We start from the raw sequence: 20,628 nt of genomic DNA on the forward strand, positions 1-20,628 counted from the left end.
AAGTCATTGTGTGTTGCAAAAAGTGATTAAAAAAAACGATATATACAATAGTATTTCAAAAATAGTCACAGAATAGTATGTTGAAAAACACATGGTTTATTATGGCAAAGAAAGTCTAAAAGAACATGCAAACTTTGTAAAGAAAAGCACAGCAAGGACTGGGGATTGAACCAGGAAATGAAGCACACTCTTTTAACTTCATGGCACATTGCAAACCTGTAAGCCACCATACACTTAAATAAAGAAAGTTTAAAACAGTAATCACATATGTCATAAATTGGCATTAAAAAGTTGTAGCATTGCATGCTGAAAAATGTCATAGTACATTATGTCGAAAAAGTTGTAAAAAAGTCATAGTAAAGTAGGTCAATAAAAGTGATAAAAGTCATAGTATAGTATGTTAAAAAAATGATAAAAAGTTAAAGTATAGTATGTTGAAAAAATTGAATAAAAAGTCATAGCATAGTATGTTTAAAAAAGTCATAGCACAGTATGTTGACATTATAGTATATCAAGAAAGTATGTCCAAACAAGTCATCGTATAGTATGTGTATCTGTTCTGCAGTTAAATTCAGTTGAACAGTAGTTTTATTAAAGACTCTCTGACCACAATGTGTGCAGACTTACTGATATTTATTTAATACTTTGTACAAAAGCCTTTTTTGGTAATGACAGCTTTAAGACGCCTCCTGTGTTGCTCTGGTGGGATTTTGGCCCATTCTTCAACAAAAACAGTCTTCAAGTTTTGAAGGTTCCGTGGGCCTCTTCTATGAATCTTGATCTTCAGTTCTTGCCATAGATTTTCAATGGGACTTATTTCAGGTGATTGGCTGGGCCGTTCTAGAAATTTTCTTTTCTTTCTTTGAAACCAATTGAGAGTTTCCTTGGCTGTGTGTCTAGGATCATTGTCTTGCTGAAAATGTGCACCCTTGTTTCATCTTCATCATCCTGGTAGATGGCAGCACATTTTTGTCAATAATGTCTCGGTAAATTTGCCCATTCATCCTTCCTTCAATTAGGTGGAGTTTCCCAGTACCATTTGCTGAAAAGCAGCCCCAGACCACTGTTGGTACGTTGCTTTTAGGGGGATGTGCAGTGCCATTTCTCCTCCAAATCTGGTGTGTATTATAGCATCCAAACAGTTCAATTTTGCTCTCATCTGACCACACTTTATTCTCCCAGTATTTCACTGGCTTTTCCAAATGTGCAGCCAACTTTAAACATGCTTCAACATGCACAAGTGGTCCTTGGCTCTTGGACAACTCTTTCTTGAGTTTTTTTAGACACCCATATTCTCAAGTTAAATCCTTATATTATATTTAACATGTTATGTTAAATATAATATATATTTAACATAACATATATATATATATATATATATATATATATATATATATATATATATATACATATATATTTATATGTTATGGGCTCAACAGAGCTGCTAATGTCCTCTTGTACCTCTTGTGGTGATTTGACTGGTCTATTAATCTTAAAGTGGTTCATGGTTTGGGAGGTTGCTCACTTTGTTTGGAAGCTTTTTCCAACTATCGCACTTGCATTCTGTTTGTAGCATTTACATTTATTGATGTAAATACCAGAAACATGACAGTCTGAGTCAGTTTTGTATATCACCTTATATATTGACATTTCATTCTGTTAGCTGATTAAGTCAGCTTAATCTTGATAATGTTTAGCTAAATCCAACCAAATCTGCTATGTGATGGACTAAGATTATACTGTAGATTTGCTACTAAACTGAGGAGCCAAAGAGAGAATAAAAAATAGCATATCTATCATACAGAACGATGCTGGAATGGGGCTTGCATTATTTATCTTTTATTTACCATTTCTCAGACAAACACCATCCTTGAATTCATAAGTATGCCCTCAGTAAGTATGCTCAAGCTCTAGTGTTATCAACTCTTTTTAAAGGAAAGAAGCCAATCTGGTCTGCTGGTGATTTGTATGCAGTTATTAAGGGAGAGTTACTACACTGCTAACAACAACAGTTGGTATCTGATGTGTCCCTTTGTAACTAAATATATTGCAATTTAAGAATTAAGTTGATTTTCTCGGACCAGGGTGAAAGTATTTGAACACATTGTGTCTTATATGAGAAATAAAAACCTCTAGGTCTAAAGTCACCATGTCTGGTGTTAAAAAAAGACTGTGAGCCTGTGCTTGAGGACAGGTGGGCTTCAGCTAAATGTTAACATGACAATGCTAGTCTGGATTTAAGAAAGTATACTGCAGGTTAAGCTTATCAAGCCGGACATCTAGCAAACAGCTTTGCCCTTTTACAACAACCTCACAAACAACCTCCGAGCTGGCAAGCTAACGTTACACGCTGAACAGGGCAGTGTTGGTTATGTTAAAGTTTGTTTATCCCCAAGTTAGTTAGCGTTCTAGCATGATAACATTAGCTAATTATAGCAAGAGCTAAGGCTAATAAGACTTATGTTTCTATTGCAATCATTTGGTTATAAAGTATTGGACAAATTGAAAGTTTTACCAGAACATGAATACCTGTATTTACATGAGTTTCATGACTCATGCATCAAATAGTCAAGACATTTTACTCAAAACCACAAATGTAGAACTCTATAGTGCTGTTTGACAAACGTCACCAATATCATCAGGATTCATCATCTAAGAATCACAAATGTCTCGACAGATATTGTGGTCGGGTCCAAAGTGATGGAGCAACAGAACAACGTTGCAATCCCTAGAGCCACTCTGTACGCGGGGAACTGATTTAAGCACTTTTAACTTTGGTAACCTAAAATCCTAAATTATCTTTTGCCCAGATTAAACCATATGAACATAACTATCAGCATACAAGTTTTATTTCCCTGAAGGTTGTTAAACTTGTCACTCTGCTTTTCTCGGTTTCAAAACAATACAAGTATGAAACACCATGCAGAGTATCATGTTACACTACCCCGCCTATTGAAGTCCTGTTAAATTGGCTTGTTTCTAAGAAACATCTAAAAAGCAAAGATGCTAAAGGGAACCTTGTCTATCATCTATCAAGGGACCAATGCACAATGAAACCAATCATTTCTAATTAGGATATCATACTACAGTGAATATTGTGATTAAAACCAGGGAAGTCTATGCACTCTTAGTGTGCTGCTGTGGCTGATCTTCAAGATTATTCTGAGCTCTTGGGTGCACTTCAAGGACCTCTGCATCTCCAATTTTCTCTGCAAAAGAAAAGTCAAGTCAGAGTCACACAAAGGCAGTAATTTTCACTTTTCAATTTTATTTACTTTATTAGGATCCCCATTAGCTGAAGCAGAACATCAGCTACTCTTCCTGGGGTCCACATAAAACTTAAAAGACATTTTCAGACAAAACATCCACGTGATATTAAAATGAGAACAGTGAAACTAAAATTATTCTTTCTTGCAATAATAAATATACATATTCCTCTTCATATATTCCTAAAAATATTACACTAAATTCATAAGCACTGAAGTAAAATCTTACAACAGCTTCATATACAATAAGTCCATCTGTTCTATTTAATAAAAATGTTTACTGTTAATGTTCTGGATTCCTTTAATAGGCCTACCTATTGACATTCATAAAATACAAAATGTACAACAATTGGCAAAACAGAATTTATATGTCAAAACTACATTTAAAAAAGCATCTAAGAGCTTATTGTAATTCATTCAAAAAAATAATTAGATTCTACAGCCTTAGTAAAAAGGACACACTGGATAAATTTGCTTGAGGAAGAAAGCCAAAATTCAAAATAGGACTTTAATGACTTCAGGGACCTCCTGCTGTGCCATCAAACAGACTGCTGTTGATATATAGCCTAATATATCATAGGGAAAGAGCTGTCTTTAATCCAAGGACACGCATAAACTCTGATAGTGGTGAAATGTGAAGGCTTATGGGAGGACACCTGCATTAAAAAGTCTCCAGCAAGCAGAAGAGAAAGAAGGAAAAAATACCTCTGCTACAATAACAAACAAACTAAGGCCACATCCACACTACTTTGTTTTAATTTAATGATTATTTTCTGTTATATTTATGCCTAGCGTCCATACTACATGGTTCTCCCACCAATTCAAGCATCCACCGGCCATTTCAGCCTTATGGGGAGTGCCAGTTCTGGGTGAGGCCATGAAAACTGTTAAGAGATATCTGCACTTTTTGTTTTTTTGTTTTAGCCTAAAAAACACATGACCACATCTTCAGAGTATACACTCTGCTTCCTGCGTATATGGGCACACACAAGCCCATTATATGTGAATGGTTATTTGATGTGTGTTTTTAGCTTGTTAGTATGGAAGGAGATAAGTTCTGTTACAGAGCTTAAAACTGTTGTGTTTTTGTTTAAGTTTAAAAATGAAACTGTAGCAGTGTTGGTATAGCCTATAAAACACTAAGAATGAAGTTGTGCACTATTTATTTACCTGGTTTTTCGTCGCTGAAAGCTTGGTTTCCTTTGTATGAGCTGTGGAAGGGAATAAACAATGTTAAACACGCTGAGCTCGACACATTCTTGAACACAAGAACCAGATAAAAATGTGAGAGATTATTTTGACCTCATTCTTTGTGGTTTTCTCCACGACTGGTCGAACGATGTACCATATACAGACGGAGATGCACCAGGAGCAAAAGCCTGGAGCTGCTGGAGGTTCTGCTGATGATGGCCCGAGAAGTCAACACCGTCCAGAGCTTGCTTGATCATCCCCATCACCAGGTCTTTCTCTGGGGGTACATCACAACACATAATACCAGGACAAGAGTTCATTGATTCTTCTTATCAGCAGAGCAATTATACGCTCTGTCAGAGGTTAATTTAAATAACTGTGTTAAATGATGAATAGAAATGAAATGTAATGTAAATGTAAAAAGACATTGATCATTTTTATAAACATTTTACATGATTTTCAGTAGCAGGATTTAAACATAAATTTTGTTTATCTAATAACTGATTGTAAGTGCAAACTTCACAAACTGGAGGTGTGCAGTTTGGAGTATACTATTTCCAGCCATGGAGGGGATGAATGAGGATAAAATAAATCACTGTGTGGAATGAAATTTTCTTTTTACCTCTTTGGCCTGCAAGCAGAAGCCACTGCTGGACTGTAGACAGGGAATCTGTCTGCAGGATCTGACAAAGTAGCTCAAACACCTGACAAGAGAGAAGTAGGATTATCACACCATTAGCTTAAAAACAACTTAAATGTACATATACTGTATGTGTGTGTATATATATATATATTGAATTTATCAATACGCCTGGTAACGGAGCTGTGCTTCCACAGCTTTCTAACAACCTTTGGCAAAAGCTGCTAATCCTCTAAACCATACAGATATAGGTTGTTTACTCCTACAATCTAATATGGCCCCTAGCAGTGGCAGGACATTGGATCCACAGGATCCACATCCTCATAGCTAAAACACAGAATGGCCGTGGTTTCAAACACGGGGAAGGATATTCTCTAAGTAAGTCTAGGAGTAAAGTATTACATGGCTGTGCCCCATTTAAATCCCAAACTACCCTGCTGACAGAGGTCAACATCAGGGGAGGAGTTTTTCACCATTAGTTCTTGATCATGGAAGGACTGAGGATACATCAGGCGCTGAGAATGAGATCTGCGTTGGTAAGAGTTGGAGGATGGAGGGACGATTCTCCCTGTTTCAGCTGAATATTGGGTCTTTCGGCGGACAAATTCTTCTTCAGGCTGGTCCTGGAATACATTGACAAAATCATGCTCCTCAGTACAAAAAGGATACTTAAAAATATGTACCAGTATAAATATGGGACAAATGCATGCAGTTTGTAAATACTCAGGTTTATAATTGTTTTTGACCTAGTTGTGTCTACCACTACTACCTGTAAGGCTCTGGATAATGTGCAATCTTTATTGATTAGAATTATAATGCAACCTAAACAGTTGCCAAAGGTGTAAGTGTACAGTGCAATTGAGTAACCCTGGACATGCTTCATAAACTTTCTAAATTTACTGTAACTTTACGTAAAACTTTACTTAGATTTAAATCTTATCCATCCAACCGTGAGCAATGTGTTATTAATATTGGGAAGTAATCTTTTTTAAAGACTAAGAGAGGAGTCCCATAGGGCTCTGTTCTTGGTTCAATTATTTTTAGCTTGTATAAATGACTTGCTGCAATTTTGTGGTCCGGAAGCAGGTCTTCAGATGTATGCAGATGATACAGTCATATGTACCTGGTAGAACAACCCTGTCTGTTTCCCCCTAGCTGTTGGATCATTTACAGTCAATAGAAGCATAGCTTCAGAAGTCATGTCTCTCTTATCTTCTATTTCATGCTGTAAAATAGTTTCATTTGCGCATTGCTGTTTTTTTTTACATCTAAGTTATTGTGTTACCTTTTGGTCACAAGCAGCACCTACAATAACAAAGCCTCTGATGATGACATACAATCCAGCAAGTAACATGTTGAACAGGAAGCCAATTAGAGATCTCATCATTGTCATGTTCTTAAGAAAATAAATATGTTAAATTTGGATAATTTTATAGAGTTTGCTAATATTAGACTTGTATATAGATAGATATTTATTGATAAAAAAAAGTGAAATTATGATGTTACAGCAGCACACGTACATAAGTCTACATACATACAGTATACATAAAGTTATAATAATAATAATAGTAATAGGAATAAAATATAAGAAAAAAACATGAGAACAAATATTTAAATATCTACAGGATGGGAAAACAAAATGTGCAACTGGTTAAAAAATATGCTAAATGTATGCTAAAATGTAAATTAACCAACAGGTTGCCCTTAGTGCAGTATTGTGGTGTCATATAAATGCCCACAAAGCCAGGCTCCTCAGGTACTCAGTGATCTAGCAGTTCCTCTTAGAGGTTTGAGTTCTGTATCGCGTGAAGCATCCAACAGGAATTGTAGGATGCCCTTACGTTAATCCTCAATATAAAAAACTGTTTTTTTCTGTTGGGGTGATCAACCTGGGGGATTCATTACCTACTGAACTTTAAATTGATCCTGTTTGACTCCATTCTAAACTTCATTGGAAAAGTTTTCAAAGACGGAGCAGTCATGTAGTCATGAACAAGCTGGGGCTCCTGTTTTATGGTGCTTTATTGTAATTAAAAATAAGAATTAGGTCCATCTAGGGCGTGCATTGCAAATTATCTTAGGCTATAAATGCTATGGTGTATGGCAAACGTGTCCCTATACAAATGAACATAAAGAAGAAAGACTTCAGATTACAGCTTTACAAGTACCTCTTTTTTGCCCTTTTCTGTTAGAGAAGACAAACTGACTTTTGCAGCGAGATCTTTAAGTTCATCTCTCCAGGCCTCTGAAAATTGGGCTGTGAAATATAAAATATATATGTGAAAATAAATTACTCCTGTTATTCTGAAGCTTAATTGAATTCTTTGATGGCAGAGTTTTCATCATGTGGCGCTGTGTGTGACTGTAAACATACCTGATTTGTTTTTGTTACTACTGACTCCATAAAGATTCTGAGCAAACGGAAAAGCAAAAGATGGATCAGTTGCCTTCTTGAGGACGTGGCTCTTGAGAAGTGGATGAGGAAATAAGGAAGAGGTCACAAACCAATCATCCCTCACCATGCACACAGGCCTACCATTGAGTCCTATTAGAAAGGGAAATAACACACACACATACACAAACACACGAAGTAGAGTGCTTCAGAAGCATGACACAATCAAAGGACATGCCTTGATAAAATTGAGCTGGCAAATATCCTGCTGAGATTAAAGGTGACAACGTCATAAGAACCTCAGGGATGAAACCAATTTTTCTGCAGTTTTCTCTTTCATGTAGCTCACCATATTACTATTGCATGTGGCCATACAGCTGCTTATGGCATATTTGATTTGCAGTGTACTCTATGTGACTTGAAAGGGAAATATTAGGCAGGAATGCACTGTGTTATTAAGACAAGATAAATTACTGCATTAAATGTAATTAGATATGTCAAGTAGACAGCTTGTTAAAAAAGGTGGTAGGTAGAGACCGTACTTCAATTAGTTCCATTGGAACTTGCAGGTGGTAAGAGTTTTCTCATTGAAAATCTAAAAATGACAACAACAAAAACATTCTTGTGGGAAGTGCAACTAACTGTAAACACATTACTACCTTATCTCCAGAGAGAAATAGGTCTCATCCGCTGCTAAATGCTCATCTCTCTTGACCAGCTACTTACTAACTTTGTCTGTCAGCTAGTTGGTGCTGGGCAGGTAGTGTATCCGAATTTTTCGCCACTCTAGCAGCGCGGCTGGATGGCAATGTCTATCTGCTGGACCCCAGAGGTCAAATCCTACTAAGTTTGATCGCCAGACTTTTTCTCTAGTGCCACCAATTAATTATCGAAACATCTCCCTAAGAGATTAGTGCAAAATGTATACAGTCATTCAGTTCTGAGACAATACTAACGTTGATGTTTTCACTAGCGTCACCAGCGGGTTGACATTATTTGTTACTCAAATATCTCAACTATTAGATGGATTGCTGTGAAACTTTGTACAGGCATTTGTGGTGATGAGACAGAGAGGCAACTGTTCATTCGAAACAACAATAGGGCATATTAAAGAGGTTACTGTAGATCCTACAATAACATTAGTTATATTAAAACTGGAAATTGAAAGAAGAGCAACAGCTTTTCAGATGGTTTTGTAAAACCAACCATCTGGTTCAATAAGTTATGGATTAGTACAGCTTTAATAACAATATCTAAAGGGAAACAAAGATTACTTGTAGGTGTCAGAAGGAATGCCATAAAAAACACAATTAAACCACATTATAGAGCAGTAATATATGACGTATAGTAATAGATGGTCTAAGTTGATAAAATATGAATTGCTCCATCCAAGAGTGCTATGACACCAAACTGAAAGCTCCCACTAAGTGCTAAACACAGCTCCAATAAAATGCCATCCATCTGATTTTAAGATTGGAAAAGAGTGATCTGCTAACTTTAAAAAATACCTATTGACAACTGTACTGCATAGGTGCATAAGAAAACATTTATTTACTGTAATTTTAGGGAAGCATATGCCAAGGCATGAATCAACTTTCAAATGAACTTGCTGTAAAACTTATCAATTACATAAAGGAAATTCTGTTGCACGCTGACCTTGAATATGTTTCACCCTGTGTGGATGAGGGTTGTGCCGGGAGAAGAATGAGTGATGACTTAAGGCACCAAAGCGCGGACTGCTTTTCGTCAGCATCTTGGTGAATTCAGGGGTAAATGGCACCTGATTCGTTTGACAGTGGCTACTGTCTCCTGTCGTTCTACGGGAGTCTGGACTCTGTGCCATCGACATATCTTGGAATGGCAGTGTGTTTAAATCTGAAGTAGTTTAAGAAAAACTGAAGTGATGCAACATATCGACAGGCTCTATTGATTGCAATGTTGTGACTACAAATGTTAAAAACTAAAATCTAACAAGGAGCAAGACAGAGAGCAACCACATTTGATTTACTCCAGAAAATAACTTTGCATTTTGCATTTGACCAAGAAACGTTTTGTGGTATACCAAGAAGAAATAATTTTAGATAGAAAATAATTTTGAAGAACCACTTTACCTCTGAAAGCATCATGCAGCTCAAACCTTTGGTCCTCAATGCGCTGTGTTGCCTTTGTTGCTAAGAAACGTGAATTAAACAAGAAACAATGCCATCTGTGCACAGCAAGTGATTGGCATTCCGGTCCATTTTCAAGCTGCTAGAATTGAACTATTATATGCTACTTAATTAAGAATAAAGAACATAATCAAGTCATGTTTAATGTAGTTTTCTGTGTTGAAAAGTTCAAAATGAAATTAATTAAAGTCCACATTATTGTTGTGAGTTAGACATTTTATGCCTCACCACAATATGTTTTAATTTACCGGTTTGCTTCAGCATCTATGTGGCATTTAAATTTGAACATTAACGTAAATGTGCACAGAATCTGATGATAAATCTGCTAAGGATACTGCTGTCTTGCTTGTACTGTATCTAAAAACTCAGTAGATACTTCAGTTCAGAAGGAAGACCTGACTTTTTTGAGGTAACAACATAGTTTGTGATTGATACGTACACAATGTATCTAATTATTAACAATTATAATAATATATATTATTATTAGCTATAATTATGATCAAAACTGGTTATTGTGTATGCCATCCACAATAACCAAATACAAATGCAAATACACATAGATATGGGGCAAGAACTTTTCCACATCCACTAGGAAATTATCTGCACGTTTTGGCCTCTGAACTTTAACAATAGGCTGCCGATGAGCAGGATCTTCTCTTAATATCACATTAAATGTTACATCGACCCCTGTGGTTGAGCATCCATACATGAGGAAAATAATCGGACTGCTGGTGGTACGTTGTGTTTCATTCCTAATGAAAATTATATACATGAATCAGCAGCTAATCAGCAAGAACTACTGTAAGATAGAAAAAAACTACAACCAGTTATATATCATTTGCCTAATGCATGCACAAACACAAATGTAAAAACAGCACAGAGGCGTTACTCCCTGGAGTCTTGTTGTCACGGCGAGGTTGGCTGGCAACCAGTGGGGAATTATTTGTTAAGAAATATTTGTGCTGTCTCTATTACAACCTGTATTCACAATTTGACTTTGTAATAATGAAAAAAATGTCCTTCATTCTTTCTTTTCGCTGCACGTTACATTATTACTTTACATGTCATTTAGCTGACACTTTTATCAACGGGACTTACAATTGCTACGTAAGAGGTCACACACCTCTGGAGCAACTAGGGACACATTGGATGATGTAACACAATGGGAAACGAACCCAGCTCTCCCAAACCAAAGACATGTGTCCACCCACTAGTAACTTGTGCGCCTGCAAAGTAGCGGGGGTGGGGGGGGTGGGGGGGGGGTATAATATTAGAAGTCTAAACAGGACATGGTTTACATCCACTGTCAATGTGTGGGGGGGTACAAGGTATTAACTCTGCAGGGTGCCCAAACTTTCGCAGACGCCATTATTTTGTTTTCTGTTATTTTGAAAGTGTAAATGATGTAAATAAAATCTAACTTTTTGTCATCTTTTGATGCCTTTTGGAGATTTTTCCATTTTTTCTTGGCTTCTTCGTGAACATTAATAAAACAATTTACCTGGGGTGCCCAAACTCTCGAGCCCCACTGTACATGTTAAAATCTGTACTCATCAATGTTGTTTATTACCAAAATGTACACATCACTAAAAATGTGTTGCGTACATTACACATTGTCCAAGATAAATTTGACATGTAGGAGTATGTTTACTTAATACTGCATGTCCTCAAATGAAGCATACATTCATATACAATCATGAGATTGCACATGAATGTAAGGGTTCCAGCTGCCTCTCATCTACCACAATCAACCTCTGCCCTATCAACCGGGGGAGTTCTCCACTCTGCATCAGAGCATAGTCAAGACGACCACAGTTGGTCTCGCTCATGACTAACCTTGCTATCTGTCAAGATATTTGTGTATTTGCCTGTCCAGTTAGATTTTGACATGCACAAAGTTGTTAACATTTTTATGAAATTAAGTGAATTAACGTATGATTCACATGAATAAGTGCCACATGCACATTTAAAGAGATTAACTTCCCCAACAATTGTTTCCAGCATAAATTGATGTCGAAATGGGTAGAAATAGTTCTAGCAGAAACATTCACTGTGTAATACTAAAAATTATATATCACAACACAAAATCTGGAAACAAAATATGCCATTGGGTTGCCAGGCCAGCTGTGACTGGTCCAGATGTTTGTGCCAGTACCAGGGGAGAGGCAGGTACTGGGAAACGTTGGGTTACTATTGTGCTTCTCTATCTCTGTGACTTTGACCTGGTCACCATAGACCCAAATCTCACTCCAAGGTTTTCGGAAAAGTTGGCAGCTCTGATATAAGATTGTGTAATAACATAATAACATCAATAGCAAACTGATTACTTACCAAGGATTTGGAAGTAAACAATGTTTAGTGAAAGTTTCGAAGATCACTCGCACTCAAGCAGATATTGGGTGTGAAAGCTGTTAGGCAGATCTGCTAATTTTCCGTGCGATATAGGCAGGGTGTCGTCATTTTGTAGTCATCTTGTAGTCCATGATGATTATTTAAAAAATCATCATGATGAGATCAGATTAAATGTACAGTATATGCAATTATAGTGTCTGCTGTTATTTTAAACGTGGACTAAATGTAAACTTGCTAGAATTTACATAAATAAAACATGCAAAAAAATGAGTCGCGTTGATTTACAATGAGTAGGCTATGATAAATATATTTTTTTCAGACATTTGAACAAACATTGTTTTGACATAAATGTTACATCTATTTCACGTCTTACTTCCTAACATTAAATCAACGTCGATTTAATGTTAATGATAGTGCCCTGAGATGTAGGGACCAGAAAAAAAAACATATCAGCTTTGATACCTTTGTTGGGCCTCTAAGTGAAATTATGCATATTCATGTATAGTCATACATGGCTGTCAAAATCTTGACTATTTGTTGATGTCAAATTGACGTCAAGGTGCCCGCTGGGCTGCAGCTGCAGCAGCGTATCAGCTGATGGATGGTGGAGGCAGCGCGCGCCAGCTGGACGGACTTGTGGGTTAAAGAGAAGCTTTCAGCTCTGAAGTGTGAACGATCTTCTAATCTGCTTGAAAGCAAGTGGTGTCGGGTTTGAGGACGCGTGTCGGCATGGCAGCAGTTTCTCCAGATTACTCAGGGCAAGGGTCCGCCAAGATAACTCCTGAAGTGTTACAGGAGATGCTCCAGTACTACAACCTGAGCCGCCAGGAGTTCATCAACACTTACAAAATCCAGCCGCTCATCTACATCCCCGAGTTACCGTACAGCGCCAAGACCACCTTCGTCATAGTGTATATTCTTATTTTCGTCCTGGCTCTGGCTGGAAATAGTTTGGTCATCTACATAGTTGTAAAGAAGCGCGCGATCCATACGGCGACAGATATTTTTATTTGCTATTTGGCGGTCAGCGACCTGCTCATCACTTTCTTCTGCATTCCTTTCACTTTGCTGCAGAACATCTCGTCTGAATGGTTCGGCGGTGAGTTTTTAAAAACGTATAGGCTTATTTAATAGTCTACCTTTTAACACCATGTCACTAATAAGAAGTACTATCTCTGATTTGAAATTTTGTTTTTAGAAATTAAGGCAAGTAAGTAGGGTGCATTCAAACCTCTATCTTGTTATTTGCTTTTGTAAAATCCGACTTCAACTTAATTAATAGTGGAAAATAAGAACATGAAATGTAGATGTTGCATTGTACAATATCTAAAATGCATTAACTGCTAAATGCATCGGGATTTTCAAACTATAGGCTACATACTAATAATGCACGCTATAAAACAGAAAGAAGTCCGTCATTTACTCAGACTAAGTTATGAAGCACAATCGTTTAACTGCGACTTAAAGTAGCCAAGTATTACTACAGCAGTGGACTCGCTCTAACACAGGTTGTCAGGTTGTCAGAAAACACACAGAATCTAGATCCCTTTCAAGAAATGAAGCTGCAGCAGGAGGCTACCTGGAAGTTACAGGTTGAGGCTTTTAGGATCTTTTTAGGATTTAGTAGGCTCTGTCCAAAAACAGACCATTTATGTGTTTGAGTCACACAACTGTGCTGTTACTTGAGGTGATGAGAGGCAGTGTTGTGGGAGATATTTTCAAAGAAATAGCACATATTAAAGGGCTTCTACACAGATGAATACATGTATTGATGAGTGCCACAGGCACTTTTGAGGCATTGGAATATTAAAGGCTGTTTTGTTTTGTGTTTGCACATTCCACTTTCTAGCTTAGCATCCAGCCAAGAGAAACTTGGCAACACCTGAATGAAGAAGTGTTGCCATAAGCTAAGTTTCTGATGCTCATACTTTGCAGAATACTTTGCAAATATACACTTAATTCAAGGTTATGCAATACTTCTGCAAAATAAAAACAACACTGAGGTGTTGATACGACTTTCTGATTCTCTAATTTAAGTTGCTGTCACATTACAGTCAAATGCATCGTTGCTGTTGTAAATTACGGCATTGCAGGACATTTAGAGGCTTTTAATGGGCGCGTGACTATATACAAGAACTCTTCTTCAGCTTCTAATAGAGCTGTATCGACACATAGTTTACCTCAGCTTCACAGATGGAATATCATTGCAAGTAGATTTCATCATATCTAACAGTTCAGAACATTGTGACCAAGATGCCAACAAGGAGTCTTTATTGAAATGTGTATCATAGCAATAGCAGGCGAGCTCAAAGCATGGGATCCTATTATAATGTGGTCACAATTAGTTCACAGTGAATCTGTTACAGTGCTAATTTATTCCTGGGTTTGACCTCTGTGCTTTATTAGCTGTGAAATATGTGTTTGAGGGTAATCAGAGATGGGCGTTTTATCATGTAAATAAGAAGAAAAAAAAACATAAGAAGATAAAAACAAAAGAAAAAAGGGTGAGGGCTTGGCTCCGTTTCATAGAAATGCATTCTGCTGTTTCTCAGTACCTCATTGATTCAACCCTCTGTTCTTCTTGCAGGAGTTCTGGTTTGCAAGACGGTCCCCTTTGTGCAGACCACAGCCATCGTGACAAGTATTCTCACGATGACCTGTATAGCCATTGAGAGATACCAGGGCATTGTCTTCCCGCTGAAAATGAGGAGGCAGTACTCGTCCAAGAGAGCACATAAGATGCTTGGTATGTTGTTTGCAAGAGTAGCTCCTTATTCTTTAATTGGCTGATGTGTTTGTGTGTTAAAGTAAACACATATTAAGTAATAAACAACATCTGCACTGATGTATAAAAATTAAATAACCATCGGGTAAAGCCGCTGGTTTAATTGCTTTGAGCAAGTTCACATGTGCATGATAGCTGCCTCACATGTTCTGTGTTTCTTCTGAGTGTTGTGCAGATGCGATTAACGGTTTCTTTCTGTGAAATCAAATCAAAGCAATAATTACAACAAGTGACATAAATTGAAATCCCTGCTGCAGCTTTCTCTCTCTCTGCTGTGATTTCACCAAAAAAATGTAGTTACAGCTTCAACTATTGAAACATGTATGTCATGTTATATTCTGCAAAATTAGAAACTCTAAAGGAGCATATTCCTTTTGATAACTTCAGGATGATTTGGTGAAGGTATGAACAATGTCACTTATGCCACATGCACATTGAGAAAAAGCAAATAGTATATCACGAGCCTTAAAAGGTAGAGCCCGACTGATATATCAGCAAATTAATATTAATGGCTGATATTGGCTTATCATACAGAAGGTATACAATTTACTTTGACAAATATGCAAAGAGAAATATAGGTTTTACTTTATTATCATTTTGGATAGTAAAGAAAAAAGAAGGGCCAATTTATCGCAATTCAATAATGTGTCTCAGATATGATTCAGGCTCAAGTTAAAAGAACAATATCAAATTGTTCTTAGGAAACTTCACAACACTCAGTGTTTCCTCAGGAGTCAAAACCTCTTTATGTATGAATAGTCAGATATCACACAAGGTTAGTATGTGCTGATATTTCAGGTCAATAATGAACAAAAGCATTGAAATTAAATGTGCTCTAAGCGATGTCACGCATGTTTTAGGCTACAACATTTTTTTGTCACACACAGCAAACATCTGCTCACTCTTCGCGAGCTGCCTGTCCCCAGAACACACTGTAAGAAAAACACGCACTCTATAGACAGCCCAGGCTCCACAAACGGCAGCAAAAATAAACTGTACACCATAAAGCATATACAAACAGTGTCCCAGTGTTCCAGCCAATAACCGACAAAAAGGATTTGAGGGTGGGGGTGGCAGGGTTAGTGTGCGGAAGCACAGAAGGGAGGGGGAGGGGACGGGATGAGGAGGGAGGGAGGGGCGAGCTGGACTTGTTTTGTATGAAAATACTTCAAATGTCAAAAAGAAGTAACGTCACCCAACACCTTAGAGCACTTTTAAGTCCAATCATGGGAATACATTTTACATCAGTAGCATGCTGTGCGGAAATGCAGAGGAACCTTACAGACGCTCAGCATGATTGGCAGCTTGTGAAATATGAAGAGGAATTTAATGGTGCAGTTTGGCATTAGTCACACACAGGTTTCTCTCCATGAATATCAGCGGCATCTACCAAACTGTATTTAAACTAAGTTTTATCTGCAGATTTTATCTGTAAATAATTTACTTATTTGATTTGTATTCTGCAGGGCTGGTTTGTATTGCATCTGTGATAGTGGGTTCACCAATGCTATTTGTGCAGCAGCTAGAGGTAAGTTATTCCTGTTTCTCCTTCTCCATAAACATAAAATCAAGAAGAGGGTCAACTTCTCCTGCTACAGATTTGCGACTGTGACAGAAACCTTGAAACTTTGTTTCACTCACCATGACACTAGAGTTGCTACTTGCTCCAAAGCTAATTGTCGTCAATCTCTCACTCGCTCTACCACACACTCCCAACATGCATGCACGCACGCACCGACCGTACTATTTTCTTAAAGAGATTGAAGCACACACCAACACATGAGGATAAACATCAGGCCCCTTAGGAAGGCTATGGCCAAAGCTCTGTGTTGATCCTATGCAGAACTATGAATCCCGCTTAATAGTTTTTTCCCCCTCTTTCTCAAAGGTGAAGTACGACTTCTTGTATGATCACTATCACATCTGTTGTCAGGAGAGATGGCGTTCTCTGACTCACAGGCAGGTGTACACCACCTTCATCATGGTGGCTCTTTTCCTGCTCCCATTGACAGCCATGCTTTGCCTCTACACACGTATTGGCATTGAGTTGTGGCTCCGCAAGAGGGTGGGCGACTCCTCCGTCCTCAACACCATGAACCACCGGGAGATCAATAAGATCTCAAGGTAGGCATAAAACAACCATTGCACAAACACTTTGAATTTGTCCGTGAAGTGGGAGATCTGAAATTAAAAGTAGTTGCATATGTACCGTTTCTGGATGGGGTTAAGTTGGACGAGGAGAATGGGTGTAATCTACATATCTGTAGTCCATTCAGGTGCATGACTGCCAGTGTCCTGATATCTTCCTGGGTGACTCACTGCTCAAGGGCACATTTGAATGAAACAGTGCAATGACTTGTGGTCTTAGATGTGCCTATTCATTCCCTGCTGTAAGAAGTCAACATATCTACTGTGACCTTTTACAGAAAGAAAAAAAGAGCCGTTAAAATGATGATCACCATCGTTCTGCTATTTACCATTTGCTGGGCACCATTTCACACAGTGCACATGCTGTTTGAGTACTGTAAGTATGAATGTAAATGTAAACTGGAACTATTTCTTGGCATAGCTTGAGAGCAAATTGTTTTTAAAGTCTGTGCAGCGTATTAGTTTGAGGTTTAAACTCTGTGTGTTATTGTCCAGATGACCTGGAGAACAAATATGACGGAGTCACACTAAACATGATCATAGCCATTGTTCAGGCCATCGGGTTCTCTAACAGCTTCAACAATCCCATCGTCTACGCCTTCATGAACGAGAACTTCAAGAAGAGCTGCGTCTCCACCCTCTCTCACTGCATCCCAAAGCCTAACCAGCAAGGCGGCGCTGTGGTGGCGTCCAAACTGAACGTGCAGTTCATCAAACCCAAAAGCAGAGAAGCCTTCCTGGAATCAGACGAAGGTGACAGCTCAAAGCGGGACTCGGCAGAGAAAGGACCTTCAAGTTCATTGCATGGAGAGAGCTCGTTGCAAATAAAAGGAGAAAAAATCTTTACCATCCAAACAGAGCTCCATGCAAACAACTCCTCTTAAGTTAAATGAGAAACCGCTCCAAATTGAGCTGTTTAGCCAATGAATTCGACCCTCGATAAACCAGCTGCAGGTGCCTCATATGGGATTTCAGTTCTCACATTTGTGGTTCAAAGACCCACAAAGTCTTGGAAACAAATCTCTGCAGTGATAGAGGCAAAAGTGTTTTTTCATTCTGGTCTGGAGAACAGCTGAAAGAAATTAAGGAAGGCTTAAAAGAGGCAGTTTTGCTATAAAGAAGACTGTTAGAAACCGACAGGAACAGCAGTCAGACACTGACACACCAATTTGTTGAATGGAGAAATCATTTAAGTGGAGATGTCTCTGAAACCTGCAGGACACTTAGTGTCGGGTGGAAGCACGTTCAGTGCCATGCCAAATAAGCACTAACTGTTACCACTGTGGTGGTGTGGTACTCTGAGAACTGTTGGAAGACACTAAGGACACTTAACTTTACAGAGCCGTATGCCTTTTAGTAGCAAAGAATGATGCCTCAGCTTTCATTGCACTGCTAAATTGGATCAAGTCAGCGTGAAACTCAGTTTGGTTCCGGTTCAATTGCAAAACGTTATTTTAATAGGTTCTTCTTAGACATTTTTACTGATTTCAAAATCTTCTGGAAATCAGAGATCACCTCGTCATAAAATTCACGGGATTTCAGATGATAAAAAAACAACATTGTAGATTTGTAGACCTTATGACATACAAAACGTGACATTTTATAGTTAATTAGAAAAACTAAATGTGATTAATTCCCACATGTACCAAAATAGTCCTTTAGATGACACATTTAATTGAATACAGCCCTCTTACACAGGAAAAACAAATCAAAAGCACTCAAGGGAAATGTGGGATTACACACACACACACACAGAGCTTTGGAATATTTTTGTAATGTTAATATCTATCGATTTAAGTGAATGTCATCATTTTGGTGTACCTTTAAAGTTGTACGATGTTCTGTTATACGTTTTGTAACAAAATGTTACAAGCTATGCTTCTGAACACTGTTCTGTGCAGATTGTTGTTTGAATAGATGTTGCTTGAAAATTACATAATGTCTAAAAAATTCCTTTCTTTTTTTCATTGTTTTTCATGCAGATCACTTTATGACAATGCCAGTTTTCTTTGTTTTTTGGCTTGTGTTGCACAACTGTTTTCAATGGATAACTGTCAGTGGCATTAGATTGTGCTCTTTCTCATAGCAAGAATGCAATTTGATGAGAATGAGTTCCTAATCCTGTTGGTATATTACATTTTACATGAGTAATTTATCTTACTAGAATATGTTTCAACAAAGCTTTAATTTAAAAACACTGGATTAAAAAATTTAAACACAAGATGTTTTAGTGTTCATCTGGGGGCATCATTCTCCTTTGAATGCTAAACCCCCACCACCTAATCTCAGTCAACATGAGAAAAAGGCTCTGGTACTGCACAGCAAGGAAACACATATGAGACCTTAAAGAAAGATCCCACTAATAAACATAAGAAACAGGTTATCAGTTTCTTACAAACACTTGAGAAACAAGGAGTGGTAGATTGCAGTCTATATAGCAGTCTGTATCACAGAGATACCACACCTTGTCTGTATGGTTTACCAAAACTACATGAGGAAAACTATCCCCGCAGACCCTGTCAGCAGTATTAACTCAGCTACGTACAATATTGTTAAATACTTGGCCACTATATTAGCACCACTGGTTGGACACACTAATCATCACATACTGATTTCCAAGGACTTTGTGGATAAGGTCCGCGGACTCTCATTGGAGGTGGATGAAACCATGGTGTCATACAATGGTATATCATTGTTCAAATGCATCCCAATTACCTCAGAGATTACTACAATTACCAACAGAGAGAGAGAGAGAGAGAGTCTACTCATGCTCATCCCGCTCTCACCACCCTCTAGAGCATAAACTGGGAGTTATCCCCACTTTGCAACATCGGGCAGAGACTGTGCCAACAAATCTAGAGGCCAGGGATAAAGAACCAAACCATGTAAAACTCGCATTGAAACAGTGTCGCTATCCTGAGTGGGCGTTTGTTAAAACACACAAGAACCCCTGAGTTTCTAAACCAACAAGAGAAACAAATCATAAGCTCAGAAGAAGCCATGTTGTTATCCCATATGTGGCTGGGCTGTCTGAGAAGTTCAGGAGACTGTTGTCGAATTACAACATCTCTGTATATTTTAAACCTAAGATCACACTGAGACAGCGTCTGGTCCACCCCAAGGACACAACCTTCCAAAAAATCAAAAGAGCAACCTTCTGTATGTGATCAAATGCAAGGAGGAGTGTAAAGATCTGTACACTGGGGAGAGAAAACAGCCTTTCAGTCAATGCATGTTTCAACACAGATGGAAAAACTCCTCAGGAGAAAACTCAGCAGTCTGTACTCATCTACACAAAGAACAACACAGTTTTCAAGATCAAGATGGCTATGTCCTTTACAAAGAGGATAGTTGGTTTTAAAGAACCCTCAAAGAGGCCGTATTTGTTAAAGTGGAGCGACCCTCTTTAAATAGGGGAGGCGGGTTGAGACGACATTTGCATTCAGCCTACAACATGTTTCTTAAAACCATTCCCAGGCCCTTTAAGCCCCCAACACACCAACCAGATGACCGACCCGTGGCAGAAAAGGCGGACTGATCAGTCTCCCCAATTTGGTCAAAGAAGTGCCAAAGCGACGAGATGTAATACTGAGCTAATCTGTATTGTCACCCACAAATGAAAACTGGCAGCTGATTGAACAAACCCAATACGTGGGTCTGGTTTCTCCAGCAATTCAAAGCCGGAC

The 20,628-nt window shown here is 38.1% G+C and overlaps 2 protein-coding genes across 3 annotated transcripts; one reads left to right on the forward strand and one right to left on the reverse strand.

Annotated features, from left to right (window-relative positions):
* Positions 1 to 2,573: 2,573 nt before the first annotated feature.
* tbata (thymus, brain and testes associated) lies at positions 2,574 to 11,531 on the reverse strand. Of its 2 annotated transcripts, none has more exons than XM_034860489.1 (9): positions 11,494 to 11,531; positions 9,146 to 9,364; positions 7,472 to 7,642; positions 7,266 to 7,354; positions 5,571 to 5,720; positions 5,080 to 5,161; positions 4,569 to 4,734; positions 4,437 to 4,477; positions 2,574 to 3,209 (listed from the first exon to the last, which is right to left on the reverse strand). In XM_034860489.1, exons 2-9 carry the CDS (start codon positions 9,336 to 9,338, stop codon positions 3,118 to 3,120), a joined length of 984 nt encoding a protein of 327 aa, XP_034716380.1. In that variant the 5' UTR covers positions 9,339 to 9,364; positions 11,494 to 11,531; the 3' UTR covers positions 2,574 to 3,117. The 2 variants fall into 2 exon arrangements, with proteins under 2 accessions (XP_034716380.1, XP_034716379.1); XM_034860488.1 differs by lacking the exon at positions 11,494 to 11,531 and adding an exon at positions 9,601 to 9,874.
* A 1,136-nt stretch (positions 11,532 to 12,667) lies between these two features.
* LOC117937113 (pyroglutamylated RF-amide peptide receptor) lies at positions 12,668 to 17,835 on the forward strand. Its single transcript, XM_034860813.1, is given in 6 exon segments — positions 12,668 to 13,108; positions 14,597 to 14,755; positions 16,261 to 16,322; positions 16,683 to 16,918; positions 17,221 to 17,318; positions 17,438 to 17,835. Coding segments are annotated over 6 exon segments (1,323 nt in total). The 5' UTR covers positions 12,668 to 12,738.
* Positions 17,836 to 20,628: the final 2,793 nt, after the last annotated feature.

This window comes from Etheostoma cragini, chromosome 21 (assembly GCF_013103735.1).
Source record: "Etheostoma cragini isolate CJK2018 chromosome 21, CSU_Ecrag_1.0, whole genome shotgun sequence".
NCBI classification, from domain to species: domain Eukaryota; kingdom Metazoa; phylum Chordata; class Actinopteri; order Perciformes; family Percidae; genus Etheostoma; species Etheostoma cragini.